The sequence below is a fragment of the Protopterus annectens genome, chromosome 6.part1 (assembly GCF_019279795.1).
Source record: "Protopterus annectens isolate FY-2018-M chromosome 6.part1, PAN1.0, whole genome shotgun sequence".
In the NCBI taxonomy this organism is placed as follows: Eukaryota; Metazoa; Chordata; order Ceratodontiformes; family Protopteridae; genus Protopterus; species Protopterus annectens.
In genome coordinates, this window is record NC_056738.1 from 526428782 (window position 1) to 526448030 (window position 19249).

Below are 19249 nucleotides of genomic sequence, written 5' to 3' on the forward strand. Positions count from 1 at the left end.
TGTGTGTGAGAGAGAGATGTGCTTTAGATTAAGGTAACCATACCAGAAGCTTCAGAATTGAGGAATGGGAATGTGTACACGAGTATTTGTATGTTAGGGTTAGAAGCTTTCTCTAGAGGCTCCTTTATCTGTTTAAAACTTTCATTTAAAGGCTCACTGCTGCTTTTCTGCTGTAAGAAACATTTCTGCAGTTTGTTTCCCATCTCCCCTCCCTATTTGTATGCTGTTCTTATAGTTGGTGACTTTGCAGTTGCCCGCCCCTACTGTAAATTTGATCTGGGACACTCCTCCCAGTCTAGTGTTATTACCTCATTCTACCTAATACAGGGAGAACATTTGAGAAGGCCAATCCACTTAGTTTCTGCTCCTCCTTTCTCTCTTTCCACTTAAAAAAAAACATTTTCTAAACTGGTTTCCTGTGGGTAGTCTAGTCTGGATACAGATTTGCTGTGTCCAGGACTGTTTGTGGGCTTCTGAGCCCCCAAGCCTCTCTGTTGGAGGGAAGCATTCTAGCTTAATTTTGTTTCTTAGAACTAGCCAGTTTTTTAGTTTCAGCACTCAAGCCTGTTTCTTTGAGCTCAGCACTTGTTCAGAACTCGTCGTAAGCACTAAATAAGCTACAAATTACTACAGCACTCAACTTTCTTCACTTGTCTTCAGGAAAACAGTTTCTAGTACTTAACAAATAAGCACCTATCCAGGCATGTCTAAGGGTCATCTCCCAGTGTTTTCTCCTGTCAACCTGATGAATCTGGGCATCTTGTGGCAATGCAGCAATTGCCTCATGTACACAGACAACCCTCTCCTCCTACCACCAAACACTACAACCTGTGAGAGATGCACTTATATAGCCAAACTGGAAGCAAAGCTCTCTTCACCCAAGACTGGACTAGACAGTCAAGAGGAGAAGGTAAACACTTGCACCACACCACACATCACATAGTCCTACAAAACCTACACCACCAAAACACACACCTACATTTGCGGAGGCTCTCAGTAAAAACCTGTCCAAGCAGCAGGGACCTCCAAAGCAGAAACACAAGCAACCTCCATGCCCCAACACAACCTAAATGACACACAGCCCACAAACTCAGTGTGCCACTCAACCACAGCCCATAAGGCATAACGTACCCAGCACTCTAGTCATAGGTGCCTCTATAGTCAGGCACACTGATGTTCCACTCAACCAGGCTAAACAAGGAGAAAGTTACTGTCAGCTGCTTGTCGGGTGCCAGGATCCACCACATAACTCAAGCACTCAGATCACTCCACAACAAGTACAAATATGGCTGTCATTGTCCATGTTGGTGTGAATGACCCGAGATGTATCTCCCTGGACTATATGAAAAGGGACATGGAGGAGCTGTCCGATCTTGTAGCCCAGGCAAGTATGACCCTAGCCCTGAGTAGCATCCTGCAATCACCCAGAATGATACCACAGTACAAGGACAAAATGATCAACTTCAATTGGCCAAGTTTCTGGTGTTATTCTAAGGGGGTCCAGTATCTGTCTGCCTGGGATGACATGATCGACAAACCACGATGCTTTGCCAGAGATGGCCTGCACCTGTCGCCCCTGGGATTCCGGATACTGGCTAAGGCTGTAGCCACCCCTATAGTGCCTTTTTTAGGCAAGGTTCAAATGACAAATTCACCACCATAACAGGTACAAGCAAGCAGAATCTGAGGGTATTGCTACTCAATGCTCGAAGTCTAAACCTCAAAATGCACTCACTCGAGGCACTCCTTAAAATGGAGAACATCGACATCTGTGCAGTGACAGAGACCTGGTTCAAGGCTCCAGAGAGTACCTCTGCATTACCAGGCTATAATTCATACCACACCTTTTGGCCACCTAACCTGGACCGAAACACTAAAGGGGGAGGCGTGTCCATATTCATTAAGGATATCCACACCTCCAGGCTAGTTGCTCACATAATGCATCCAAGATTATCCATATGCAACTAACTCTGGGCAAGACCGCAATCCAAATTGTAGCTTGCAACAGATCCCCCACCATGCCCCAGGATTCCCACTCTTCATTTCTTGATACACTGGAAAATATTAAGGTACAACCTAACACCCTAATAATGGGCGATTTCAACTACCCCACCATTAACTGGGAAAACTACTCGTGTACCAACTCTTGTGCTCAATGTTTTCTGGAATTCATAAATTCCAATGATTGGATCAACTTATCCACACCCCACTAGGGGCAGCAATATCTTAGACCTGGTTATTACCAACATGGCCAACCGGTGCTCCACATCCGAGGTCAATTCCTCGTTGGTCAGCTCCGTCCACAAGCTAATCACCCTAGACATCCACATCCCTCCCCCACCCCATTAGGGAAACCACCATAAAAAATTTCTCCAAAGCCAACTTCACGCTTCTTAAGACAGAAGTGGCAAACTTAACGACACCCATGCTGACGGACAATAGAGGTATGACTGCTGAATCTTACACAAATGCACTTTATAAGCACTTACACGAGTGCATGGATCATGCAATCCCTAACAGAACCAAGATGCTATCCTCCAAAAAAAGGAAGTCAATCTGGTGGTCCCCTGCCATAAACAAACTCTACAACAGAAGAAAGAAACTGTTGCTAAAAAGAGTAAAATCCAATGATTGGAGGAACTCTGTGGTCAGCCTCCGTAAGAAGCTGAGATCCCTCATAAAATCCTCCAAAGCTAGTTACGAAAACAAAATCGCCACTGACTCAAAAGACAACCACAAAGCATTCTATAGCTATGTCAAGAATATCAATGGCAACACACAGATCTGCTCTGAGTTGCAGCACAATGGCACTAAATATACAGAACCAACTGATATTGCCAACATCCTGGCAGATTCAGTGCTAACTTTACCCCTCTCTCATCTGCTAAAGGGCCCATCTCTATACCGGAAGAATGCAAAGTTCCTGTAATCACGGCTGCACAGATAAAAAAACACTCTCCAAAGCCAAGAACACAGCATCCATGGGACCTGACAACATCCCAGGCTGTGTTCTACATGAACTACAGAATGAACTGGCACCCCACCTAAGTACTATGTTTAATCATAGCCTCACCTATGCTATGTGCCCACTGAATGGTGCACAGCGACAGTTATCCCACTCCACAAAGGGGGAGCCACCACGGACCCTGGAAACTACCACCCCATTAGCCTGACGAGCCTGGTCTGCAAGGCTATGGAACGTATCGTCATGGAACTTATAAACAATGACATTGGTAATCTCCAAACTCAGGACCCTACCCAGTTCGGGTTTGTAAAAGGCAGATCATGTATCCTAAACCTGATAGATGTCTTTGAAGCGGTCACCAAAGCCGTAGATGAGGGTGAGGTGGTTCACACAACCTATCTAGTTCACGCCAAGGCTTTCAACACCATCCCCCACTCTGGAATTATAGATAAACTCACTAAACTAGGTATAAATCCTTATGTCACAAGAGGGTTGCCAACTGGCTCACTGACAGAACCCACACTGTGAAAGTAGCAGACTCCAAATCCAACTTCAGACCAGTGACAAGTGGAGTACCACAGGGTTCAGTCCTGGGTCCTCTCCTGTTTGGTATCTACTAGTACAGGCTAACACAGACTGCCTTTGGTTGATGAAGTTTGCAGAAGACTGCAAACTAGGAGCCATAATCAAAACTCCAAAAAATGTGGGCATCCTACAAAAGGGCCTCGCTGAGACAGATGCCTGGTGTCAAAGCCATGGCCTCAAGCTCAATGCCAAAAAGTGCATTGTCATCCCTTTTGGTAAAAACTCTGTACCCATGAACTACCACATAGCCGGTAGTCTACTTAACACCGAAAATGTGATGAGACCTTGGGACACAGGTGGACAGTAGTCTCTCCTTTGATAATCACATCGCCACAGTAGTCAGGAAATCATTCTACATGGCACACCTCATCACAAAAGGTTTCTCATCTAGGAAAAAAGAGGTCATTGTCCCCCCACTACTCGTCACTCATTAGACCCATTATAGAGTACAATGCCCCTTTTGGTATGTACCTCACAAGACATCTACAATAACTGGAAAGGCCGCAGAACTACCTCACAAAGAGGATTACTGGCCTCAAACAGATGCCCTACACAGACTGTCTCAAAAAACTGCAGCTTTACTCCATTGCATATCACCTGCTCAGAGGCGATCTCTGCCTAACACACAAAGCTATGTCAAACCCAGAGCTTTTGTACATGCTCCACTTAAAGAAATCCCAATCCCTCCGAGCTACACGCTCTAGGGACCTAAACCTTGTCACTACAATAAACAGAACATGCTGGAGGGATAGATTCCTGTCCCAAAGACTTCCAATACTCTGGAACAAACTACCTTTCTATATCAAACAAAGCTCCTCATTAGCACTCTTCAAGAAAAATCTTGATGATTGGATGGGAAATAGGAAATTCACCCCGGGGATCACTTCTGTGGCTCTGCTCGACGGTGGCACAGTAAAATAATTTTCTTGGGTGGCGAAAGCCAGGGTACCTTTTGGCTAGGCTTATATAGGCCCTAGGGCCAATAGCCTAGTACCTACCTATGAACCTATAAGAGCTACATAAGTTGGATAGTTTGTGTTGTTTGTAGGGTGTAGTATATGGGTAGTGTGTCTGAGTGTCTTGTGTAGTGGTATGGGTTGGGAAAAAGGTTTCTTATAAGGTAACAAAGAACTAAAAAACACCTGAAAGGAACACTGAATAAAAAGAAAACAAAATGCCGTAAACTTAAAAAGCTTGTTTTGAGTTTACATAATTTTGTTTTTTCTCATAAGATAATGTTTAAGGTTGGAGTTAGGGGTAGCTGCATGGTTAGAGAGATCACATATCAGTAAGGTGGAACAAGGGGTGAAGATATTTGAACTTGAAAACTTGCTGAAAAGGGGGAAGGGTTTTATTAAAAAGCTGTACTTTGCAACACATTAAACTATTTAGATATGTACAGTTTTGCATATGAGAATCAGTTACACTGTCTTTTCTTTTATTCTCTGACCTCCACTCCACTTTTCCTTCTAGTAGCCAAGTTATAGTAGTCAAGTTATTTTTTTAACACTTCATGTAAATTACATTGTTATACAGTATCTTGTTCATAGTTAAGTACTAGACAGGCTGCTCTGGAGGGCCATTATAAGCCTAATCATGTTCAACCAACCAAAAGCATAAATGTGGCTGGTGACTCTTTGCCAGCTCTGTAGGCAAAACTTGGAAAACTCTACCTGCTGAATTTACTCTTCAGCCCTCTCTAACCCAGTTCAAAAAAAAAGCCACAAACTACACTTTCAAATGCACTGGCAATGTCCCTGTTCAAAACCTAACACCCACCCCCTGGTATTGGATATCTTGCCTAATTAAATCTGTCATTTGACTCTAAAATGTATATGACTTTGCTTTGTGGCATATCTAGAGCTTGTTACGGGATAAAGTCCTTATCTGTGTGAAATTCTCAGTTGCCTACCGTGTCCTATAAATGTTTGTAACCTTAATGAAGACTGTAAATTATGTTAATTTGTAAATGTTACTAATGTAATCTACTAACTTAGAGCTTTTCTCCCCGGGCCTCCTCTGAAAATGGACATAAATCCAGTCAGACCATCCCGGTAAACAAATGTAAAATAAATAAATATTTTTTTTTTCTCAAATTAATCTATCCTGTTTGGTTAGAGAGTGGCCCTACCCATCCCACGGTTGATAATTATACATTACCTCCTAATGAGAAAAACTGGGATCATATCATAGATAATTTTAAGGGACCCATGCATGGAATAAGGCATTTAAGAGCAGCATCTATCCATTACTAAGTACATGGGAGTAGTCCTGGGGTAAATTTTCAGTTTCCCATGCATAGCTGCAATTTGTTCCTGAATATGAACAAGGATATACTTTGTTTTATATGGATGGGGAGTCTGTTCCTGCTCATTGGTATCCTCTGCAAGGTATACCACTCCCTCCAAACTGTTCTTTTACATGTTGCAGAAAAGGTTTAGATCTGATGCCATTTGACTTGCTGGTGTGCAGTAAATCCATTAGTACTGGGTAAGTGGATGATTTTTGTGCCAGACATAGGTCACCTCTGTAGTATACTTAGTGTAGTGACAAGGCTTTGAGTTGGTCCACATAGGACCTGTTGTTTAGGCCTTGTATCCATTTAGTAAGGTATATCTCTGGGTGCTCCTAGTAAACAGAAAGGATCTTGGGTGCTTTACAATTCAGACTAAGTAATGGGACTGTTTTAATTGTAAAATTCAGTTGCTGTAAGTTACAAAGCAAGAAAGTATAGTACTTAACCATAATGGTAGATGTTCGAATGATCACTGCTGCAGTAGCCTTGGCTATGTACAGTGGATATAAAAAGTTTACAGACCCTTGTTAAAAAGCCAGGTTTCTGTGATAAAAAATGAGACCACAATAAATCATTTCAAAACTTTTCCCACCTTTAATGTGATCTATAACCTGTACAATTCAATTGAAAAACAAATCTGTTAGGGGAAACAATTAAAAAAGTACAATAAAAGAGTGATGTGCAGAGCTGCAGTAACTACAGAGGGATAAAATTGATCAGTCACAGCTTGAAGTTATGGGAAAGAGTAGTGGAAGCTAGGTTAAGAAGGGAGGTGTTGATTAGTGATCAGCAGTATGGTTTCATGCTAGGAAAGAGCACTACAGATGCAATATTTGCTCTGAGAGTGTTGTTGGAGAAATGCAGAGAAGGTCAGAAGGAGTTGCATTGTGTCTTTGTGGACTTAGAGAAAGCATATGACAGGGTGCCTAGAGAGGAGTTGTGGTACTGTATGAGGAAGTCGGGAGTGGCAGAGAAGTATGTAAGAGCGGTACAGGATATGTACAAGGGTAGTGTGACATTAGTGAGGACTGCGGTGGGAGTGACAGATACGTTTAAGGTGGAGGTGGGTTTACATCAAGGATCAGCTTTGAGCCCTTTCTTATTTGCAGTGGTGATGGACAGGTTGACAGATGAGATTAGACAGGAGGCCCTGTGGACTATGATGTTTGCAGATGACATTGTGATATGTAGTGAGAGTAGGGACCAGGTTGAGGAGACCCTGGAGAGGTGGAGATGTGCTTTAGAGAGGAGAGGAATTAAGGTCAGCAGGGCTAAAACAGATTATGTGTGTGTAAGTGAGAGGGAGGGTAGAGGAATTGTGAGGATGCAGGGAGTAGAGTTGGTAAAGGTGGATGAGTTTAAGTACTTGGGATCAACAGTTCAGAGTAATGGTGAGTGTGGAAGAGAGGTGAAGAAGAGAGTACAGGCAGGGTGGAATGGGTGGAGAAGAGTGTCAGGAGTGATTTGTGACAGACTGGTACCAATAAGAGTGAAAGGGAAGGTCTACAAGAGGGTAGTGAGACCAGCTATGTTATATGGGTTGGAGACGGTAGCATTGTCGAAAAGGCAGGAATCAGAGCTGGATGTGTCAGAGTTAAAGATGTTAAGATTTGCACTGGGTGTGACTAGGATGGACAGGATTAGAAATCAGTATATTAGAGAGTCAGCTCAGGTTGGACAGTTTGGAAACAAAGCAAGAGAGGCGAGATTGCGTTGGTTTGGACATGTGCTGAGGAGGGATGCTGGGTATATTGGGAAAAGGATGCTAAGGATGGAGCTGCCAGGTAAGAGGAAAAGAGAAAGGCCTAAGATGAGGTTTATGGATGTGGTGAGAGAGGACATGCAGGTGGTTGGTGTGAAAGAGCATGATGCAGAGGACAGGAAGAAATGGAAACAGATGATCCGCTGTGGCGACCCCTAATGGGAACAGCCAAAAGAAGATGATGATGACAGTAAGTTGGTTGCATAAGTGTGCACACCTTTAAACTAATAGATTGTTGAAGCACCTTTGATGTCCTACTTCTCACTGTTGCAACACTCATCACAAATAGGACACCATGCCAAAGGCAGCCAAATTTCTGGCCAGCACCCCAGTAGTAATACCAGTCTTTTGTTATTCCTCTTTCCACAAAAAACATGGACATAATTCTGTCCAACATTTTCATCTGTAGCTCTTTCCTCATGTATTACATGCAAACTCATATTTAATGTCACCTGTTTTTTTTAAACAAACTATTCTTTTTTTTGCATCTGTTAATAACTTCACATAGAGTACTTTAAAACACATCTTGTATGCTAAATTTGTGACATTTTGACTGAGAGACCAACATAATGCATGACTAAACAATGTCTTATAGATGCTAATTTTGTCAGGGGCACTCACAGTCAACACTTGCATCAACTTTTTAATTATGATAACTTAGTAAACAACAAAATATATAAAAGGTCCATGAAAACATTTCATAGTAAAACTTAAAATAATTTGACAGTTGCATTCTTGGAGAGGGAAACTGTGTGTATTACAAAGTTTTAAATTCAAGGAGAAACCAGTCAAGATCAGAAATTTCTAGAAGCAGTCAGTTATTGTAACATATCACAACTCCCACAAATATAGTCATAAAAGACTAATAGTATTATCTATTAGTTTTGTCCTTATGCATTATTCACCATGGCAACTGCCTAGTAAAATTCCTTTTAGCAGTATGATCTCTTGAGTTCAGATCTTCCATAATTAAATTACATTATTTAGTGTTGGGGAAATTCTTAATTTTCCATTCTTTTTTTACAACTTTTAGCTGTCAACATCAATAAAAATAACATTGCTAATAAAGATTTAGAACTTGTTTATCATGTCACAATCACCATAACATCTTTATGGATTTAGAATTTCTACAGTTGTACCTTAGCAATTTTAACACCTTTGTAATGCTTAGCTCTTTAAGACTCTTGCCACAAGAATTTCTACATCAGCCATGTATACTATTGAATCTTAACATAAGAAGAAAATTTGCCCGTTCCCTGCTCACACCTCCACTAGATAGGAGTCTTCTTTTAGAAATATCTTCTGAGTCTCTGCATGTAAAGCGTAAAAGTATTTGTGCAAACACTTCCATGGAAAAACCCTAAATCTGCAAGATTTGGTGGTACACTGCAGTAACTAACAAATTTACTTCCAGGTGACTATGCAGTGTACTCTCTACCAGAGTGCCCCAGTCTTGTCTAACTTGAGTCATTGTCTCATTATGTACTGTTTTTACTACTCTATATTTCCTAATAATTAGTCCTTTTCACTAAAAGATTTTCACCTTTGCTTTTATTATTAAATGTATTACTTCAGGCAGTGTAGCACTCAATAACACTTAAGCCTATTCACTTTTTTTATCCCAGTCAAGCTTTCATATTCAAATCACTGTTGAGGCTGCATCCAAGTACCTTGTGTTAAACCTACTCTTGACTGCCCACTCCCCCAAAAAAATGCTATTGTCTTTCTATTTTTTTTCTTCAATTTCTTAAAACTTTAAGCTTTTGTAAACTCACTTCACTGTCTGTGATAGTGTTGACTAGGTATTGCAGGCATATTACCCAAAGTTACTACTGCCTGCTTTGTTATGTAAGGGTATCTAATCAACTGGCTATAACTTTTAAGTCTATATTTCCAGTAATTAAACCTAGTAACATTTTCAATTTATCTTCATAATCCCATAAACTCGTAACATATTATTTCCATCTACTCTGCATCTTAATACCGTTTAGAGCCAGGAACATTAACTGCTTCAAGAATATAATTTTATTCCCTAACACTTGAGCCTTATTACCATCCCAAACATAATCTCACAATATTATTTTAATTTCTTGCTGAAAATGAACTGGAATATGAGCCAAAATGACTGAATCGCGTGTAGTAACAAAAGTAATATAGAAAATATATGTGTAACCTGGACCCTGACCCTTTGGTCTGGTTCTAGTCCAAGCATCCTTCTCCCATGAAAATCCCCTTTTATTTTTTTTTTTTTTTCTGTTTAGCTTTTCATATCTCTTGTGTGTAGATTTTTTTTCCAGGGTACCACCTAACCAGATAGCCAAATATTTAATGTAATCAACCTGCCATAAGTAACCATTTCTTAGTTTTTAGAGCTTGGGAAAAACTAAAACGTATTCTAGCTACCATTGACTTTGTCATTTATTTTGTATCCTGAAAATGCATCAAAATGGTCCGGCAACTGAAAGAAACTTTTTGCATTTTGTTTAGGTTCATTAGCTATATTGACATTTGTATCTGATCACATCAAATTAGACAACCCCTCGAATGTGATGTTTTCACTGACACTACTGAAGGTTTTAGGTACAGAACAAATAAAACTGATGACAGTGGGTAACTTTGTCTCATACCTCTGAATAGCTTTAAAGGCAAAGACATACCAGTATGAGTATTAACTTGTGGCTCATAATCCCTTTATATAGCGTTTAGTAATCTAATTCCCCAGGGGCAAAAATGTCTAAAACAACTGTTTAAATGAAACCTAGCTACCCTGCTAGAGTCCTTTTCTGCATCCAAAAATTGTCTTTTTTTTTTTTTTTTTTTTTTTAATTGTGTAGCTCATTGTACCTGGGAGTAAGGACAGTTCTTTGCGGCATCGCTGCCTCAGTTTTTGTATACATAACACACGAGTCTAACTTTGGTCTTTGCATTATCCCTTATTGATAGGAAGATCCTCAGCTTACTGCATGGCATTTGACAAAATGTTTCATGACTTTTAGCATGTATCTTGTGCAAGCTGCATACCAGTTGCTGCTGCACATGTTCTTGAATAAGCTCCTTTTCCATCACCACTCAGCAGGTGCGGCTCGTGCTATAGGACTGCAGCCCTCCCACCTGTAAAAACAAAAGAAAAAAAAAACGGCAAACAAAATCAAAACAGAAAAAAAAAAAACTCACGATAAAAAAAACCTCCATGCATGCTCACAGCAGACACTTCTGGGTTGTAGGGCAGAGATGCCGTTCTCCCTTATCCAGACTGCCTGTTAGGCAGTCTGGATAAGGGAAAAAGGCATCTCTGCCCTGCAACCTAGAAGTCTGTGTGGTTGTCGTCACCCGCACACAGAGAAGACTGGACTGCATCACCCACAGGCTGGAGCCTTCAGCCTATCACAGGAAACCGAAACCAGCCACCAGCCAAACCAGAAACCAAAGGTAAGCTGTATGTGGAAAGCAGCCATGAGGGAAGCTGTACAGAGCCGGTAAGTGTAATTTTATTTAGCAGGGAAAGTGTAATATGTAATTTTATTCAGGTTAGCTTTAGCCGTTGGTTTTTCTTATGCCGCCGAAGTGTATTGGGGTTTCTTATGCTGCCGCTGATGTGTGTTTGGTTTTATTATGCTGCCGCCGATGTGTATTTGGTTTTATTATGCTGCTGCCGCCGATGTGTAGAGTGTGTGTGTGTGTGTGTGTGTGTGTGTGTGTGTGTGTGTGTGTGTGTGTGTGACAGAGTTCGCCTTTCTGTCTGTCTGGTGGGAACTGCTGAAGAGGTCACACTAGCTCCATGTTTTGTTTTGTTTGATTTTTAAACAACATGAGGCAAAAAACAAGAACTCCAGGGGAGATGGTCTTCAAAGAGGAGTAACAGTGGTATAAGAATCTGTTGTGAATGCAGCAGTCTCAAGCCACAGATAGCTGGTATTGAGTACATAATACATACTGTGAACCTTGTAATCTAAGGACTGTTGATAGCTGTAGAGCATTATGACTGTTCAGACTAAGGTTAGCCATTCATGGTGTGAGTCGCCTAATACCTTTACTTCTCTTTTTTTTTCACTGTTATCTTTTGCATTGTATATACTTTATGTATTTTATGTAAGTTCACTTCTTTAGTATGTATACTGGTTTTCTTTGACCTCACTCTGTATCTGTGGTGCCCAGAGAATAAAGAAAATTCTTCCTTGGGAATTATTATCTTATGTATTATATTATTTTTCTGTGCCACCAGTTTGCCTAAACAGTCTTTAATATATTTAATTATTTTACTACAACCATACTTTGCCGCCTTGTGCTGTGTAGTGTTGTTACTTATCATTGGCTTAATTTTGTCTGTGTAGACTGGCCATTTCTGTAAATCTTCCATACTTCAGGCATTGTTGGTGCCAGTTCCTGATATCTCTTCCTCTCTGGCTTTATTTAACAGGTGTCTAATACTGATGGCTTTACTGTTGATTATTCTTCCAATGTTCCTCATAATATTATACTTTATCTCATCGAGATTCAGCTGCTAATGTTGCATTTGCTGTGCTGGGCTACTTGCTTCCTGCTATCTTTTCTGAACGTTCATCCTTCTAAGTGGTCCTTGCTCCCTTTCCCCATTTCTCTGTACTGTTAATTTTTTACAGTTAAATTTCCATTTTGTTACCAAGCTAAAACTTTGATTTGATGCTAGATGAGGTTTGGGGAAGTCTGACAGCTATACAAAGTTTGTTTCAGCAGGTGCCATTTGTGAGAAGTAAAATCACAAAAAAAAAAAAAAAAAAAAATTTCGGCATTAATGGACTTTGCACTTTTTCTCAAAGTTCTTTAACTATAAGTTGGTATATGTAGGTTTGGGGTACCCCCTTCACATGAGGAATGTAGGAGACTTGACTCCATGCAAAAAATACATAGTTTTTTACATTTGTGTAAGTAGTTTTTAGTGATTTTTGTTTTGTATAATCAGCATTCACTGAAACTACTTTTGGCATGTAGAGATACGAGCAAGGCTTGACTCTGCTGTATGCTGTGATAGCCAGCAATGTTGTTAATTATACACACTAGTACTGGTGGATTGCACTGTGTGCTTCTCCATATACATCCATCTCTGCCTGTTATATTTCTACCCATTATTCCATATTTATGTGAGGTACCACTGGAATCTTTTTTTTTATGTTCATTTTCTTGCCCTGTGTCTGCTGACTATAACCCCCCCCCCCCCAATAGCCATGTGCATTTATTTCTCATCACCAGGACAAGGGCCCGTTGTAGTGCAGATATCATCCAGGCAGCCATGAAGAATGTTTGTTTTCTTTGTTCTGCCCTAACTCCTTCCACAGCAGTTGACATATGAGCACGCAGATACAAAAGCTTGTTATACCTTCCCCAGTGAGTATGAGTGTTAATGCAAATGCTCCATTAAGGCTACATCCTGAATATTGCATGACAGAGACAAGAACATGTATCCAGCCCATATACAGTGTGCTGGGCACCTTTTTGCAGTGCTGTTAATCAAACCTAGGTTGTCTTAAGTCACAGATGGGGCTTTATCTGCCTATTCCATGAAACTGACGGTCACTATTGTGTTGCTTTCCTTTGTTGAGTTGGGCAGTTTGCTCTGCCCTGGTGATTCACTTATTTATCTTGTTAATGTTGGTACCTGTCTTTTGCTCTAAGAGCATTGTAGCCCTTACATAAAGCTGAAGGTAAATGCACACCAGCTTGTTAATAGTGAACCACCCCTCAGTGTCCTCTATCTGAACTCACCTTCATAGGAAGCCATGTCTTGATGGACAGACACTGCACCTACATTTTTGTTATTGCTTATTGATGTACTTGACATCAGAATTTGCAAGTTGCACCTGAACTTCAGCTGATGTATCAATACTGAGATACTTCTTAAAAATTTTCATCTGTATTACTAAACCCATGTCACTTTGAATATTAGATTCAATTACAGATGTCCTACTAGGACTGCATTGCAATATCAATCCCTGTGTTATAATGCAGGGTTTTAGTCTTTACCCTTTGTATTCCATTTTAGCCATTGCATCATATACAGCTAATCAGCTGGTGCTCTTCTCCCATTCCTTTTATCCGCTCACCAAAGATCTGGCCATTGTTCAACACTGGTAATGTTATGTCTGGTACTGGTACCTTGAGAACTGCATTATACAGGTTTGTGCCTTCTTTGGTGTGCTACATACCTCTGACTTGCTTTCCTATAAATGTAGCATCTAACCCCTATTTTTGCCATCCAACTCCAACCTCAACTAATCTCACCAGCCTTTCATGAACCTTCCAACTGTTTCCCTTCAGTACGACAAACCTGTTCCCTCTGAATCTTCTAATACCTTCATTCTAATTCTCCCCCTCTCATGCTTTTGTGGCTTGCTTATCCTTTACTATGTCCTCATATGCATCTGGCACCAACATATGTATTGGTCCTACAGCCTTATCTTCTCAGCTTCACACAAACAAACCATAGCCTACATGCGCCCTTTCTGTACCTGTGTACATTTCTGATGAGGTTAACTACAAATGGTTACATGCTAGGACTCTGCTTCCCAAATCCAACCAATTACTATCTCTCAATGTAAATATTTTTTGCTCTATAGGCTTGGTCTCCTACTATGTTTCTACAGAGATGTCCATCCCATTGCTGAACCTCATACTTGCTCAACCCCATCCCATTGATTATCCCAGGATTCCCCAACATAAGCCTGATTTGCCACTAATTTGCCAGAAAAAACACAATTTTATGAAAAAATGTGATGCAAAAATATAAAATTGCCGCACAATACAGCTGGGTAACCTGTCAAAGAAGGGGGAGACCTTTTTTAATATTAGTACTGTTAACTTGAGCAACTGACATTAATGACTGAAGTTAGAAAAATAATGGCAGACATTTGAGTTTCAGAGTTCATACCGTTCAGAAAATTCATACTAATGCAAGACCTACTATTATTCTGTTATGTTTATATGTTTACAAGAGCAATATTTAAAATTTGTCCTTATTTTTGGGCCTGTGTCCCACTTCTATGTATGGATTTGTCCAGATTTCTTGCTCTGAGATTGAAAGGTATGAGTGTCAGAGCCATCACCGTCAGCCAGACGAATTTCAAATTGTGACATACTTGTTGCACCCCACTCCCCCATGTAGTGACTCTGGATGTGTCCAAGCAAGGCAAGGAGCAGTTATGCAGTGTAAGTGTGCGGAGTATTCCCCCATCCAAGGTAGACACAAGTACGACAGTGGCTTTTCATCTGTCCTTCGTTTTGCAGAATGTTCTAGTTTCTGTCATATTTTTATACTGCTGATTTATGCTGCTTCAGAAAATGCATGCTGTCGCAGTGCCCTTTTGCTCTGTGTTCAAGTAGCAATGCTTTAATGACCATCTGCTAGGCTTGTTGGAGATTGTAAGATGCAAGTAAGCTTTAATAAGCATATTGTTAAAGAATTACCAACATTGAAAGCCTTTTTTGTTGTTGCCATGCAGAGAATATTTACATAACTAGATAATGTATAAGCCTTGGGTATTGAAATGCATATGACAGTATTTGTAATAAAGGACAGGATTACAGTATTTTAAGAAGCTCATTACATTTGTTGGAGACTTGCAGTCACCTTTGCAGTATTTACATGTAAACTAAACAGAATGCCAATCTATCATGTGTGGTCCATAACCTGTGCAGTAATCCTTTAAGGAATTTATCTTGAGCTTGTTTCTTGTTTGCTGTTCATGTTTTACTTTCTTCATGTCTTCCCCATGAAACAAGTAGAATGTTGTCAGGCAGCAGGTCTTTTTGGATAAGAAACATTTTTACAAGTGGGGGTATCACAGAGATTGCTACTTTCAGCATGTTACTTGGTAATTTTATAAAGCTGAATGTAAATTATAATTGGAATTGCACTACGAGGAGAAGTGGTTTGAGTTGAGTGCTGCTTATTTTTTTTAATGCTTGATTTTGACTGGCATTCCAGTAATGTATTTAAAAAGTAATTAATTTTTTCATGCCTCACAACATGTTTCCATCTAGATATTAAGTAAGCTGTCATGTAGCCAATGCATTGAAATATTTTTTTCTTCTGCCCTTCATTTTGTCTTGATTGGACTCTCGTAATGATGGTTTGGCACCCAGGGCAGCATATTTAATTAATGTTCCAGTTGTGGTTTTGAGCATAGCTCCACCCCTTTCTAGTTTGCCACACCCCATTCCCATTGGCCCCACCCATTCATCTGTCTTCTGCAGCCCCCCTTTAATTTGAAGTTACCATCCTCCACTGCCACTCAGTCTTTTGTACCAAGCTAGTTTGCTTTGTATTTCTTCAGTATGCTTACTTGTACAGTAATAAAATGAAGCTGATACAGGTAGAAGTCAATTTTCTTATGAAGAATAGAAACTGTAGTAGTAATAAACTCGACTATAGTAAATTTAAAGCTACTTAAATGCCAACAAAGTATAAAATAGAAAAATGCATGTTTTCATGGGAAAAATTCCTACCTAACCAGTCATATTCCCTGCAGCCCATACTTACTGTTATCGACTCTGAAATCATTGCATCTTGGACTAAAGAGGCAGTCCCACCATTGTACAGCAACTACATCCCCTCACAGAATAATTGAAAGTGGCATTGCTTAAATCCTACTGTTGATCATGGACTGCCTAAATGAATAAACATGACAGTACTACCTCATACACACTGAAGTTGACAGAGTGGCACACAAATGATTTGTAGCAACATGTCTTTGGCACCAGCACATTTTTTCAAAATTTTACTACCAGGCATGTTCCACTGCTTTTAGTAACATTCTGTAAGTATTGAATAATGCAGATACTTAGGCTGTTATTTTAAGTATATATTTTTTTGCTCCCACTGTCTGACCATCATCAGCCCCCTCTCAGCCAGTTGGCCCATTTATACCCCATCACCAGGATGAGGGTCTGTGAGGAAAGGCCATCATTTAGGAGGCTGTCAGAGATGGGTCATATTTTTCTGAGTAACCCTTCACCCCCCCCCCCCCACACACATTCTCACCTCACGAGCAAAGAGGTAATGCAAGGGACTGACTGTACTGATTGCTCCTCATTTCTGTAGTGGGAGTTGCCAGCAAGCAGCCCTGCCATGCTCTGCCATTCTCAAGCACTTTGTAGTGGTTTTCTCAGAATTCATTAGTGAAATAACACCCTTCATTGTTCTCATCAAGTGCCTGCCCTAAAACTGTCTCCACAGAAGAGTTGAATAGCCTATAACCCTTCACTTCTTTCCATCCATGCTTGGCTTCTCCAGTTCCAGGAATGCTGTCTAACCCCAGTTGCCTGATCACAGTCAGGGCTCCATTTCTCTGCGTCATGGAGCCAGGCTTAAGGTACATATAAAGTTCCTGACAAATTCAAGATGCTATCGTAACTGATTAATGGTACAAGGCAGTACACCTATGGGTCAGCAGTGTCTGATGTATGGTATAATACACTTGGGCGTTATTAATATTTTAAGATAAGGTGCACTACAGTAAGAAGAACTATGCAATTGAGTGAGCAACTTGGGCCTTGCATAAGTAGTGGACAAGTTGAAGAATATTTACAGTTATGTAATAAACTTAAAGCAGAAGCCTCAACAACAAAGGCAGAATTTGTAATTTTATGCTGGAAGTTTATGGAGGGAAGCAGTGATCAACTCTGAGGAACCAACTTTTACTCAGATTGATACATTTTTTTTTTTTGTAATCGTAAATGTCATTTCTTCAAAGATTCTGAATATTGACCAGGAACAAGGGCAAAAATATAGATATACTTTGGTTGTTTTGCAAATAATTTTGAATTGGGAAATGAGCATTATGTTCTGTCTAGAAGACTGATGCCAGACTTGATTTATGCTCAGTATTCACTTGCAACACATTTGCTTTGGGTGGGGTGGGTGGGGGTAAGAGAGGCTAACAAGAAATTTAAAGTCTGTTCTGCCCTCTAACTGCTGTTTGTAAAGTTCCTCAACAGTAAGTAAGCACTTTTCTCATAGTGCTCACAGCAGTGATGCTTGTGTATTTTCTTTTCATAGTAATGATGAAGATCAGCAAAAATCTATCTTTATTCGGTGTGAAAAGGGTGGATTTGGACTGAAGGATAACGTGCAGTTTCATCTATACATCAGCACATCTCCCTGTGGGGATGCAAGGATCTTCTCCCCTCATGAAGCAGGAATGGAAGGTATGTAGGCAGAGTGAGACATGCAATTCCTCTGTGTACGCATACATATGAAGGTACAAATTTTATTTATTACTGAATTACTGCAGAGTTTTTTTTTAAAAAATCTTTTCTTTTTCCATTTTGCTAATTCTGTAGTAATCAAAGCCATTCCTCCTGCAAACCATCTTGTATCCTATCCTACTGTCAATAACCATTTCCCATAGAACCACTTAGCAGAAATTATCACATTACTGTGTTGGTTTCTTGCTGCCAGAGAATAATTTTCAAAGCCACGGTTCATCACAAGGATAACAGTGATCAGTTCTAATTTATACTAGTTGCCGGTTTATGTATGGTGGCAATGGACTGATGATCAGCAATCAAAATGATATAGGGCATTGTTTTCAACATTTTTATTTTAGAAGACTCTTCCAGTAGCATATGTCAGTTTTATGGAGAAATGTGTGATGTCTCCTTCTGATATATGTGAACTCGATAAAAAAATGCGATGTGAATGTGAACTGCATTCCCCTCCCTAAACAAAATAGATACACCCACCCTTTACTGTCACTGAAATGTTACTGCTATTGTGTGTTTGGTGCATACATATAGGAGACAATATACTGTGAAGTCAAAGCCAATGTCAGTGGCCAATTTGTAGATGATTGCAAATTAGGAGTTGTCATTGAATCCCCCACCAATGTAAATGTTGTCCAGGAAGGGCTGACACAAGCAAACAACTGATTTTAGAGCCATGGACAAAACTTAATGCCAAGAAATGCATAATAGTATCCTTCGGGAAGTCATCCACCCCTGGTAACTATCGTATTAACAACACACCCCTAAAACTTGTCCCAGTAGTCAGGGACTTGGGGACACACAGACAGTAATCCAGCCTTTTGACTATCACATGTCTACAGTAGTGAGGAAATCATTCTATGTTGTGCAACATATAAACGAAGATATATCATCTAGGTCCAAGGAAGTAATATTCTACTGTATTCAGCATTCCTCAGACCTATCATTGAGTAAAATGCCTCATTTTGTATGTACCTCACCAGGCATATCCAACAACTGGAATGGCCACAGAGGTTCCTCACTAAAAGAATACAGGGCATAAGTAGCATGCCCTATGCAGACCGTCTCAAGGCCCTATCCATGTGTTTTGTCTCTTATAGGCTGTTAAGGGAAGATCTATGCCTGGCATACAAGGCATTGTCAGACTCCACTCTGACAGACATCCTGCATAAATGTAAAACAAACAGCATCAAAATGATCAATTCTAAAGACTTAAATTTTGCCTGAGATACAACTAGGACCTGCTGGAGACACAAGTATCTATCCCAGGGACTACCCCATCTCTGGAACATGCTCTTCTTCCATGTGAAGCAGAGTTCCTCCCTAACCCAGTTCAAGTGTAACTTGGACGATTAGATAGAGAACAGGAAATTAATGCCTGATTTGGCACCTATGTCTCTAAGGA

The 19249-nt window shown here is 40.2% G+C and overlaps 1 protein-coding gene across 3 annotated transcripts in view; it reads left to right on the top strand.

The window, feature by feature from the left end:
• The window catches only part of ADARB1 (adenosine deaminase RNA specific B1), a 1484163-nt gene that overhangs the window by 1336006 nt on the left and 128908 nt on the right, over positions 1-19249 (top strand). For all 3 annotated transcript variants that reach the window (XM_044075985.1, XM_044075984.1, XM_044075986.1), the window contains one exon: positions 17639-17787. In XM_044075985.1, coding sequence (XP_043931920.1) covers positions 17639-17787 — 149 coding nt within the window. The remainder of the gene's footprint in view (positions 1-17638; positions 17788-19249) is intronic.